The sequence below is a fragment of the Lolium perenne genome, chromosome 5, assembly GCF_019359855.2.
Source record: "Lolium perenne isolate Kyuss_39 chromosome 5, Kyuss_2.0, whole genome shotgun sequence".
In the NCBI taxonomy this organism is placed as follows: Eukaryota; Viridiplantae; Streptophyta; class Magnoliopsida; order Poales; family Poaceae; genus Lolium; species Lolium perenne.
Genome location: NC_067248.2, coordinates 192903795 through 192916477, shown reverse-complemented (window position 1 = coordinate 192916477; position 12683 = coordinate 192903795). Strand labels below are relative to the sequence as shown.

General features: G+C 45.5%; 3 protein-coding genes and 1 pseudogene across 3 annotated transcripts; 3 read left to right on the top strand and 1 right to left on the bottom strand.

The window, feature by feature from the left end:
• Positions 1-2940: 2940 nt before the first annotated feature.
• On the bottom strand, positions 2941-4547 carry LOC127301338 (small ribosomal subunit protein uS10-like). The gene is made up of 3 exons (XM_051331559.2): positions 4310-4547; positions 4107-4220; positions 2941-3494 (listed from the first exon to the last, which is right to left on the bottom strand). The coding sequence occupies exons 1-3, from the start codon at positions 4434-4436 to the stop codon at positions 3487-3489; spliced, it is 249 nt and encodes an 82-aa protein (XP_051187519.1). The 5' UTR covers positions 4437-4547; the 3' UTR covers positions 2941-3486.
• A 27-nt stretch (positions 4548-4574) lies between these two features.
• Positions 4575-6967, top strand: LOC127301336 (fructose-bisphosphate aldolase-lysine N-methyltransferase, chloroplastic). Its single transcript, XM_051331556.2, has 6 exons — positions 4575-5168; positions 5307-5335; positions 5418-5629; positions 5918-6040; positions 6172-6576; positions 6673-6967. Exons 1-6 carry the CDS (start codon positions 4666-4668, stop codon positions 6883-6885), a joined length of 1485 nt encoding a protein of 494 aa, XP_051187516.1. The 5' UTR covers positions 4575-4665; the 3' UTR covers positions 6886-6967.
• A 1978-nt stretch (positions 6968-8945) lies between these two features.
• LOC127303951 (uncharacterized) lies at positions 8946-11116 on the top strand (annotated as a pseudogene).
• A 14-nt stretch (positions 11117-11130) lies between these two features.
• On the top strand, positions 11131-12094 carry LOC139831705 (uncharacterized). The gene is made up of 2 exons (XM_071821027.1): positions 11131-11148; positions 11529-12094. Exons 1-2 carry the CDS (start codon positions 11131-11133, stop codon positions 12045-12047), a joined length of 537 nt encoding a protein of 178 aa, XP_071677128.1. The 3' UTR covers positions 12048-12094.
• The last annotated feature ends 589 nt before the right edge of the window (positions 12095-12683 follow it).

Below are 12683 nucleotides of genomic sequence, written 5' to 3'. Positions count from 1 at the left end.
GGAGCACATGCAAGAGCTAACTATTGTATAGAAGCCCACCTCCCTTCCCCGATGCCGCCGACGTGGCCGCCACCCTCGTGTCGTGCGGTCTTGAACAAACTCTCACACTTTAGGGTCGCAGAGAGGTTGGTCTCGGTGGTCGCGAGCTTGTCCAGTTGCCGCGCCGCCCAAGCTTCCTGGGTCGACATCTGGCGGAGGAAAAGGTCGTGATGCGACGGAGGTGGAGGAGGAGCGTCTGCCATGTGGGGTGAGACAGCGGGGTTGACGGTCATGGGAGTGGAGTGAGGAGTTAAGGGAGATGTCTCGTCTTCTGCGTTTGCCGACGTGTGCAAACCAGCGGGCACGTTGCGCTCGCTAGGGCTTGTCCATAAAAAAAACTGTCAAATCAAAGATTCCTCTAGAACCAATTTTTAGGCTGTTCTAAAACTCATGTGGTGCAAAAATTTCATGCAAGCAAGAGAACGAAACTACCGAATTTCGTCCCAGAAAAGCGGGAAAAAGGATTGCTTCCATGAAAAACTACAGGTGCGTGCCTGATTATTGCACTAGACACTGCTGCCGTATATACCTGCATTGTTACTTGTTAGTGTGTTACATCATATTGGTCCGCGGAAAAGTTTGGTGATTGATTGCCACCAAGTTTAGTGGCAAATGAATGAATGAATCTTATGGGGTCGCCGGATCAGGATCAATTGGAGTTAAGGAATGTATGCCAGGCCACTGGCAGCCAAACAAACGACAACCTATTCTTTGGTCGATGAGGAATGTATGTCACGCTGGAGAAATGTAGCAGTATCGTAGGTGAGATGTGCCGTACAAACGCCACGCCCACCACCCGGACTGTCAATGCCACGATGCAAACTAGTGCTATGTGCTCTCTCTGCCCTCTCGCTAATTGCTACGCTTGTAAAATATACTTATTACCTCCCATAAAAGATGTTCTAGATTTACTATAATCTAGTACTCGTATTTAAATGTATCTAAACATATTTAGATAAATCTAAGACATTCATTATGAAACGGAGAGAGTAATAAATATAGGTACCAACAATGTTTAAAGGACCATTGATGGTTTGCTCAAAGACTGTCAGGACATTTTTTACTGCAGTACACTCGCGGGGATTTCAGCAAGGAGCAGGTAAAATAAGTAGACGGTTGGAGGAATCGCGACGGTGTCAGGACAACCTTAGCACGTGTTCCAAAGGAGAGTGCTTATGGGAGTGGTTGTTGACATGCCATCATCACATCGCATTGTTGGAGAGATCAAGAAGCAAAAAAGGAAAGAGGCGAGACCATGTTTCCGGCTGTTTCCGTTCCGTTTTCAATCCTTGTTGTCACCACATACATATATCAACACAACTGCACCACCAAGGATGTGGCAGGCAACACAAAGCTTACAAGGCTGATCTTCTGTCACATCTTCCTGTGAAGCCTGCATTTCTGAAATTTTTAGGTCATCTTTCTGATCTTCAGTTTCGTATCCAACTAGATTCCCACTTTTGCTAAGTTCTGAAGTTTCAATCTTGTGAGTTTCCTCAATTATTGCTGGCATATCTTCGGTTCCAAGCACATTAACATAATATTTCCATTATCTAACATAAATTGAAAAAAGGGTGTGCCTATGTCTCAGTCGACCGAAATTTTCTTAAGTCTCAGTCACCTCAGAAAAGTGCAACTGCAGTTCAAAAAATGTGCAACTCGGATCAGTTGCAATTTTCTTAAGCCTGGTAACTAAATGTCATCTTTCCAAGACAAGTGTCATATTATACTTTGACAGTGTCATATTATACTTTGACATGGTCTCGATGTAGAATCTTGGCAGTTAATGCTGAGAGATATGGCTAATGACAGATCAGCTAATTCTTCTTTCATGCGGCTCATGACAGTGAGTCCGAGTATATTGGTGGTCAACATTCAATAAGTTTCATTGAGCGCATTCCAAGACAGACTCCAATTTAAGGATGAAAGGCGTAGTATTCTAGAGTTCATGTATAGTAAATATTGGGCTGTAGTCTATCAATGTGTGTGTTGGTGCTATGAAGCAGTAAGGTTAATTTTGATTTTGTGTTGTTTCTGAAGGATGCAGAGTTATACAGGCTTGGGCATGCAAGTACTTTCCATTACTTTTTTTTTTTTTGAGGAGAAGGAAAGTGATATTAATACTCTGTTCTTACAGAAAGACCCAGAAAGAACGAAAAAATACAACGAAGCCCTTCTTCTAGGTCCCGACGGCGCCGACGCACAGAAGCCGACGGTGACGCGCCGCTGCCGCTGCTCCTCAACACGCCTTGGATAGGAACCAGCCCCTTGGCCAGCGGGAAGTCGCCGAATGCCGGATCCGAAGATCCTACCGCTGAAGACGTCGCCGACGACGCAGAGTATCCAGAAATCACCTTCATCTTCTTCTTCACACACCGGGACCGCCGCCTAGTCGATCCCGGACGGGGCACAGCAAGCACGCCAGATCCATAGACCTGCGGGCTCGAGGAAGTCGGCCACTTGACGAAGAGGCTCCGTGGAGCGCCATCGCCGGAAGGGGAACGAGCCGACACCAAACTCCAAACCGACAGCCTCCCCGCCTCCGAGACGCCGCCGGCCGGTACCATACCTACCCCTACGCTATGTACAAGCCTAGATCCGTGGAATCCCCAGCCTCCCGCCACCGGAGCGGCCGGCGGAGGCGGAGGATTCCACGGACCGGCGGCGAGCAAGGTTACTTGAATCAAAGGAAGACATGAATTGGAAGGGACAAATAATGAAGATGAGTACTAGAAGACGAAAAGGGCAACGGATATTGTTGGAATCAGCAGACACAATCAGGTTTCTAGCATGATGTGTACATGCACAGATGTTATCTGGAAATAAGATACTAACAAAAAGCTCACTGTACAGTACTATAGTGCGTAGCTTTCGCCTTTTTTTTCGAGAAAACGCAAAGACTTTGTGTTTCTTTTCATCGAAAAGAAGAAGGGTACAAACCTCCTAGGAGGTGATTACATCATTCGTTACAGAGATTTAGTGGACGTCCCAGGTTGTTGGGATTATTACTCTTAGACCAGCAGCTCCGGTTTTCGCCCAGAGTGCCGCCTCTAGCCTAATCCTTTCTAGGAGCCTGGTAACAGACGGTTGCTCGTTTTTGAAGATGCAGGCATTACAATGTTGGCAGTCAGCAGGGTTGCAGAGGCAAGACCTTTGCACATGACCTTCGGCGTGGCCTGATTGGCAGTTAACCACCAGTCATTGAGCGATGAGTCGTCCTCAGGTGGCCTGTGCTTCAGTCGTAGCCAGGACAGTATCTCGTGCCAAACTTGCCTCCAGAAGGGGAAGGTGATGAGCAGATGATGCATTGTCTCCGGCTCCTGGTCACACAGGACGCAGCGAGGGTTGTGTTGCAGGCCTCGGCGTTGCAATGAAGGAGGCGAGGTAGCAGGAGCGTGCGGATTAAACACCGCTAGGACTCCACTTCCAGATCAACTGATCAGCTGACTATTTGTCTGTTGAAGACACGCAGGATGAGTCATAAGCATGCAGCACTCGAAAGGCAGTAATCTAGAGCATTGGCTGTTCAAAGATAAGACTTGGGAGAATTAGATGGCTGAGGTCCGTCTCTCATTTTCCCATCTGCTTTGTTATGTGGTATTTTGATCTTTGGCTGTTGTGCCAAGTCTGGTAAGTTCAAGGAATTGTACGTCTACTATCGTTTTGCAACAGATTCAACTAATTAAAAGCTATGTATGACTGCAAATTTACAGATCACCATTACACGTTTGTGAGGTTGAACAGAATTTGCTGGAGCAGCAGGTGCAGTCTCTTTGTCAAGCATGCATTAGGTTATGCCCCATATCTGACTCTCCCACTTATTAAGTCTGACCAATTGTTTGCAAGATTGCATCAATCTTTTTTCCATATTCGTGTATCTCACCGTTGCTGAACTAGAATTTCAAATGGACTGGCATTTGAAATCCCCTCTTGTCGTCAATTCAGGATATCAGGTTTATCATCAGGATGACTAATCGAACAACTATGCAACCAGCAATTTGTACACGCTAGCAGACTAAATGGAAATGAAACAGCGCGAGCCACGAGGGAAGTAGAGGCGTCATCACCTTCTCCGCAGGGGGACTTCCTGGTGGTGATGTTGAGCACCTTGGTGGGCATCCTGACGGGGCCCTTGACCCTGAGGCTCTTGTCCTTGGCTCCCTTGACAAGATCGGAGCAAACTGTCGCGACACAGAACGAACATGATATCAGAGTCACACGGAGAAGCACCGAAGCGAGAACATGACGGGGAGCGGGCGAAGATGGCTACCCTTCTCGAGGTTCTTGACGCTCTTGGAGGAGAGGGTGATGCGGATCCTGTGCTGCGCCTCCTGCGTCCCCTGGAACCCCTCCTTGCCGGCCTTCATCGGCGGGGCGTACGCCAGCTCGGTCGCCATGGCTGGATGCTGTTGGCGGGCAGAGAGGGTGGCGGCGGCGGCGCGGGGAGGGAGATAGGTTTTGCCGAGTGTATCCGGTTCGACCGGACCAAGTTCAGGGCACTGATCATATCCACTCCCGCCAATTATACAGCAAAAAAACCAACGGTCGTCGTCTCCCAATCCAAACAATCTTCTCCTCGTCGTCCCACGTCGCGGCGGCCGTCTCCTCCCCGCGCGCCACCGCGCCATGGCAGCTCTCCACCTACTCCTCCCGCCTCACATCCTCTCCGGTCACGGCCCCCCTCCCCTCCTCCGCCTCCACAAGAAACCGAGCCCCCTCCTCCACCTGCTCCCGCGCGCGGCCGTCGCAGCCACAGGGGCATCAGCCGCGGGGTCGGCACTTTCCGCGCCCTCCGACGCCGCGCTGCAGAACTTCCGCCGCTGGCTCTCCACCCACGGCGCGGACACGGGCGCGGCGGCCCCGGCGGCCGTGCCCGAGGGCCTGGGCCTCGTGGCGGCGCGGGGCCTGCCCCGCGGCGAGGTCGTCGCCGAGGTGCCCAAGAAGCTCTGGATGGACGCCGACGCCGTCGCCGCCTCCGACATCGGCCGCGTCTGCGGCGGCGCGGGCGACCTCCGTCCCTGGGTCTCCGTGTCCCTGCTCATCCTCCGGGAGGCCGCGCGCGGAGGGGACTCGCTCTGGGCGCCCTACCTCGCCATCCTCCCGCGCCACACCGACTCCACCATCTTCTGGTGAGGTGGCGCTGACCTCTCTGACTATCTCTCTCCATGTATTCGATGAAATGCTCTTTTGCTGCTGCTTCTGCACGGCCTCGTGTATATTGCGTGTTCTGATGCTTTCGAGTGGTCGGCTTCGTGCCTCCAGTGCAGGTCAGAAGAAGAGCTCTTGGAGATACAAGGTGAGCGTGCAATGCAAAATTATTCCATGAATTATCTGTAGATATTCGAACCTCTCTGAATTATTATGTCCCCTGTTTGCAGGAACACAACTATTGAGCACAACAATGGGCGTGAAAGAGTATGTGCAGAGCGAGTTCGATAATGTTGAAGCTCAGATCATAGCCCCGAATAAGGATCTTTTCCCTGGTACCATAACATGTGATGACTTCCTTTGGGCATTTGGAGTACTGAGATCAAGAGTTTTTCCAGAGCTCCGTGGAGACAAGCTTGCTCTCATACCGTTTGCTGATCTGGTAAGACGATCTTCCATCACAAAACACACCAACATGGTCTGATGTTGCTAATACTTTTTTTTTTTTTTGCGAATGCTGATGTTGCTAATCCAAAAAACCTCCAGGCCAACTCCCATTATTCCAATAGTCATTCGTGTAATTTTGGAGATTAAGTTGCCATGCTAACAGTTTCTACTTAATATTTCCCGATAGAGACTGCTTTCATGTGTCTTTAATCTTTCAATGCGTAATACACCTGAAATTTGGAATGCATCCAGTTCTAATCATGTTGGTGCTTTATCAAATCAGATAAATCACAGTGGCGATATTACCTCAAAAGAGCCCTGTTGGGAGATCAAAGGAAAGGGTTTCCTGGGCAGGGATGTCGTGTTCTCTTTGCGGACGCCACTGGAAGTTAAATCTGGGGAACAGGTGCGCATGAACTTCCCATATTTAGTTATCTAAATGCCCTCAAAATGTATGTTTCATAACCAACATTTTAATGATCTCAACTGAGTAAGCTAAGATATGTGCTACTTATACAAAGAAATATACCTTGACAGGTATACGTTCAGTATGACCTGGACAAGAGTAATGCTGAATTGGCACTTGACTATGGGTTCACTGAATGGAACTCGTCAAGGGACTCGTATACTCTGACGCTGGAGATCTCTGAATCTGATCCATTCTATGGAGACAAGCTTGACATTGCAGAGTTAAACGGAATGGGGGAGACTGCATACTTCGATATTGTTCTTGGCGAATCTCTTCCTCCTCAAATGATTCCATACCTGCGATTACTTTGTCTTGGGGGAACAGATGCATTTCTCCTGGAAGCTCTCTTCAGAAATAAAGTTTGGGAGCACCTTGAACTTCCTGTGAGTCGTGATAACGAGGAATCAATATGCCAAGTCATCCAAAAGGCCTGCAAATCTGCCCTTGCTGCCTATCACACCACAATAGAAGAGGTGAGTCTAGTCAGCCTACTAAAAGAATGTTATTCGCTTCATCTTATTTGTTGGTTATTTCCTAATTAGTCTAATAAAACATGCATGCATATTCAGGATGAAGAACTACTCGAAAGAGAAGATTTGCAATCAAGACATCTAATCGCCATTGAGGTGAGGATTGGTGAAAAGAAAGTACTACAACAAATCAATGATATTTTTAAGGAGAGGGAGCAAGAATTAGATGACCTTGAGTACTACCAGGAAAGGAGGCTCAAGGATCTTGGTTTTCTTGGTGACAATGGTGAAATTATCTTCTGGGAGTCCTAGAGACAGTTTTTGTAACATGCCATTTTGAAATACTAGACTAATGAAAAAGAGATGGATTCACTCATAATCCATCCGTTCCAAATTAAGTGTCGCAACTTTATCTAGATACAGATGTATCTACAACTAAAATGCTTCTAGATACATCCATATCTAGACAAATCTACGACACTTATTTTAAAACAGAAGTAGTAGTTAACAAGCACTAGCTCAGTGCCAAGACTTGCGAGTGCGCAGCCAGCCCACCCGGGTTCGAGTCCCAAGGGGACCGAATTAAACGGGATGTTATCTAGCGCATATAAATCCGCTGCTGGAGAGGTCTCATCATCTATCTAACAACGTATAGCCAAGGGAGGGAATCTTCCCCGTTGGTCAACGTTTTTGTAGTTAACAAGCACGGTTAAAAACCAACCTTTGTGCCATAATCAATAAATTATGTAGAAACAGAAATAAAATCACCATTATCATAATTCTATCAGGTGCATAACCTGGTTAATAATTGCATAAATACAAACAAAGCATCTTCACATCTTGCATTCTCGCTTGTGGCAACAAATTACTATCAGCAGCAAAGTTGTACAGTTATCTACTAATGTGATATGGATCATAAATGTTAATCATAAACCTAGTTTAACATGTGCTGCATACTTCCTTGAACATCTCTACTCCAAGCTCACCTACCTCAGAGCACAAGCAGAATGATATAGCAACCAGAACAAAAGCGGTTTAGCATGCTTAGGTCATAATCTTGACATTTGCAACAGTTAGGCTTCAAATTACATGTTTGTTCATCACAATCATCTTCTTTTAGATAAAGCGTCCATAATCTTCAGCAGCTCTTGTTAATCAGCATGTCACCGACACATTCCATAGGGGACAGGACTTGCCTTATCTTCAAGGAGACAAAATTCCTGCTGCTCACTGTGAAAATCACGTTTAGGTCTACTCGGATATCCCGAGCGTCTTTCTTGTTTGATATATATAGAAGGTTTTGTCCAAGGGCTTACAGGGAATACGTGAGAGAAACATATACAAAGTCCATCTACAATACGGCTAAACCATATGTCTAACACCCTCCCCTAATCACAACTTACTCTTCAAAGCTTCCAGCAGGAAGGGGCTTTGTAAAACTATCTGCCATTTGATCCTTGGAAGGAATAAATCGAATCTCTAATTGCTTCTTCATTACTCGTTCTCTCACAAAGTGAAAATCTATCTCAATATGCTTTGCTCTTGCATGAAACACTGGATTTGCTGATAAATACGTCGCTCCCATATTATCACACCACAAACATGGTGTTTGAGATATTTTCACTCCAAGTTCCTGAAGAAAAGATTGTATCCAAATAATCTCAGCTGTAGCATTAGCCACTGATTTGTACTCTGCATCATTACTGGACCTAGAAACTGTAGCCTGCTTCTTTGCACTCCAGGAGATTAAATTTGGTCCAAAGTACACTGCAAAACCTCCGGTGGACCGACGATCATCTACACAACCTGCCCAGTCTGCATCTGAGAAAGCACTAACCAAAGTAGATATGGACTTCATGAATGTGATTCCAAGTCCAACTGTGTGCTTAACATACCTCAAGATGCGCTTGGCAGCAGTCCAATGCAGAGTAGTGGGAGCATGCAAATACTGACACACTTTATTGACATCATAAGAGAGATCAGGTCCGGTGAGGGCATGGGCGGCGGCAGGTGTATGCAGGTGTATGCAATTGAATACCCATGATTTGGGCAGAAAAAAAATTAAGTACAGGGATTGAGGGATATGTGGCCCGTTAGCCCAACCCAACCTCAGCCCAACCCAACCTCACGCTGTGTTCTCAGTCACGATTCGTTCGCACGAAGGCACGAACAGAGCACACACACACACACACTCACGCAGTCACGAGAGAAGAGACGGGCGGGCGGCGGCAACCCTAGCTCGATTCCGGTCGAGCCAAGCGGAGGCGGCGGCGGGCCGGCGGCGTGGCACGGCGCGGCTACCAACAGCGGGCGGCGGCCGGCGAACCAGCAACCGCGGCGCGGAGGATGGCCACCGGCGATTCGGCGACACGATGTCCAGCAAGAGCCACGGCAAGGGGAAGGTAATATTTAGACTTCATTTTCTCTCTATTTCTTCAGATTTCGGTTTAGATTTAGCCTTTAGGCCTTGTTTTAGAATATTGCTGCTAGATGCACATTTAGTTGCTAGTTTTAGGATATTGCTGCTAGATGCAAGTTCCTAATTTGAGTAATTTCCTCAAATTTCATTTGTTTCATTTGTAATGTAGATGAAAAAGAAAAGTGCTGCTGATAGTACCATATTTACAATGTGGGGAAAAGCTTCAAAAGCAAAAAAGATTGATGAAAGATCAACACCTAGTCAGCCCGAGAGTAGTTTGCAATTGGTTCTATTTCAAGCACCGGATGCAGGACTTGAACCGGAGAGCAGCGGCGCAAACCCAGTCCCAATTATGGTAGATAATGAAGAAATTGATGAAGATGATGATGAACCAACACAAGCTGATTTGGGGGCACTTGAACATGATCCTGGGAAGCGAATTCCCATCTCAAGGTATGATGTGAATGATCAAGATAGAGTGAGGAGGAGATACATTGAACTGGGGCCATGTCAACCAAAGAACCATAAGTTCAAGGTTACAAATAAAAGTGGATGGATCGTCGCTTTTGCCATTCTTGGTTTAAAGAATTTCCATGGATTGAGTATAGTGTAGAAAAAGAAGCGGCTTTCTGCTTTGTTTGCTACTTGTTCAAGGATAGAACAAAAAGTCCGGGTGGAGATTCATTTGTAAAGAATGGGTTTAGGAACTGGAACATGAAAAAGAGATTGCTGAAACATGAAGGTCAGGTTAGTAGTGCTCATTGTGAAGCTCAAGAGAAATACGATATGTTCACTACACCGTTCGCATCAATCCGGGAGTCTCTTGCTGCGAACACCTCCCAATACAAGGCTTTGTATCTTAAGCGTTTGACATGGACACTCAAGTGTTTGAGATTTCTATTGCGTCAAGGCTTGGCATTTAGAGGACATGATGAAAGTGAGGACTCAGTCAATAAAGGGAATTTCCTTGAGCTTTTAAATTGGCTAGCAGGAAATTTCGAAGAGGTTGACAAGGTGGTTCTGAACAATGCTCCACATAACTGCAAGATGATTCACCATGATGTACAACAAGAGCGGATAAAATATTGTGCACAAGAGACTACAAAACGAGTCATTGAAGAGCTTGATGGTGGTCAGTTTGCCATACTTGCAGATGAGTCTAGTGATGTGTATCAGAATGAACAGCTGGCTGTTTGTTTGCGTTTTGTTGATAAGAAAGGAAGGGCAGTTGTCAGATTTCTTGGTGTTGTTCATGTTGAAGATACTACCTCTTTGACACTTAAGTCTGCAATTCAGCAAATGCTAATGAAGTACAATCTGACCTTTGCAATGGTGCGTGGGCAAGGATACGATGGAGCTAGCAACATGAAAGGTAATGCTAATGGCCTGAAAAAACTGATCATGGATGAGTCTCCTTCAGCCTACTATGTTCATTGTTTTGCCCATCAACTACAACTAACTCTGGTTGCTGTTGCTAAGGAGAGTGGTGATTGTACTTGGTTCTTTCAACAACTTGCAAACTTGTTAAATGTTCTTGGCATGTCTTGCAAGAAGATGAGGATGCTTCGGATTGCTCAAGCCGAAGAACTGATAGCTGCATTGGATTTGGAAGAAGTGGAAACAGGGACTCCGTAATCAGGAAATGGGTTTGGGAAGGCCATGTGACACACGCTGGGGCTCTCACTTCGAAGCGTGAACCGTGTCCTATCAAATTATGCTGCAATAAAACGAGTCCTTAGGAAGATTGGAGACGAATACCATGGCGCAGAGGCTCAAGCGGCTCTAACTGTGGAGACATCCTTTGTGTCATTTGAGTTTGTTTTCATGGCACACTTGATGCAGGAAATCTTTGGATACACAGATGATTTGAGCAGAGCTTTGCAAATGAAAGAGCAAGATATAGTTCATGCTATTGAGCTAGTTGATTGCACAAAGTTTTACTTGCAGGCATTGAGGTCTGATCCTGGATGGGATGATTTTCTTGTGACGGTAACATCTTTCTGTACAAAGCATAGGGTCAAAGTTGTTGATATGAATGCTCGTTACTATCCAGTTGGGCGACCTAGAAGAGTTGGTATCCATAACGGTGCAGATAATTACCATCGCTTCCATGTTGATATGTGACATAGGCATCCCAAATGGACCTGCCGAAGATAGTACCCGGGGTTTACTAAAGGCCCACTACCCGAAGAATAAGAAGATTCGGAAGCCCAAGATATTATTAAGGAAAGCTAGAGTTGTAATAGGAAGCGTTATTTGTAATCTTGCGGGATGAGTTAGAAACCGTCCCGGACTCTGTAACTTGTATAACATGAATCCCTCGGCTCCGCCTCCTATATAAAGGGGGAGTCGAGGGACGAGGAAAGCATCGAATCATTGTTTACAAACCCTAGTTTTCATAATCGTCGAGTACTTTCCGGCTGAAACCTTCGAGATCTACTTGCCCTCTACTTCTAACTAAACCCTAGCCTACAATCCATAGGCATTGATAAGTTAATACCTTGTCAATATGTATGTGAGTGTCATTGATAGATAGATTTCTGAGCTGAATGGCAGATTTGATGAGGTAAACACTGAGCTACTTACTTGCATGGCAGCATTCTGTCCACTTCGTGCATTTGCTGCCTATGATAAAAAGAAGTTGGTTAATCTTGCTTCAAAGTTTTATGCTACTGATTTCTCAAGTGATGAACTAGCAAGACTTCCCTGGCAATTAGACATGTATATTTGTCATGTGCGCAGAGATGGAAGGTTTACAAACTTGAAGAGTATAATTGAACTTTCAGCTATGCTTGTGGAGACAAACAAACATCAACAATACTTTCTTGTTTACAAGCTTCTTAAGTTGGTACTGATTTTGCCGGTAGCTACTGCTAGTGTTGAAAGGGTATTCTCCTCAATGAACTATGTGAAGAATAAGCTAAGGAACAAAATGAGTGATGAATATTTGAACAATGCTTTGGTTACATTTGTTGAGAGAGATTTCTTCAGTCAAGTGAAGGATGAAGATGTCATCAAAATCTTCCAACAAGGCGATCGCAGAGTTACATGGTAATAGGATCAATTATTCTATCAAGAAAAGGTACTGCTTGTATGCCTCAATGCAAATGTTTAGTTGTATTTATTGATAATTACTATGGATTTATGGTTTTATGAACTTATCTAGTGCTGTTATTTGACTGAAATATTGCTGGTACTAGTGAATCTATGGCCATATGTCATATATATATGCTATATAGCTTTTATTTTGTTCACATTGAGCTTTGAGCTTTTTTTGGGGAGGGAAATGAATACCCTTCACCCAATTCCTGGAGCCGCCGTTGGGTGAGGGTAAGATACTGCAAGGCACCTACCATCCTTCTATACTTTGTACTGTCATCACGACCCAGTAGCTCTCCTTCATGAGCTGTGATTTTTTCTGAGGATGAGAGGGGTGTATGTGATCCTTTACAATCTACCATACCAACACGTGCAAGAACATCTTGCACATACTTTGTTTTACTTAGTACCAACCGATCATCAGTCTTATGAACCTCCATACTGAGAAAGTAGTGCAAGTCACCTAGATATTTCAATGCAAACTCCTTTCATAAATCCTTCAGTAGTGCATCTGTTGCAGCTTGAGAAGAACTGGCAACGATGATATCACCAACATAAATAAGTATGAAGATAGTAACAGATGACTTGCGAT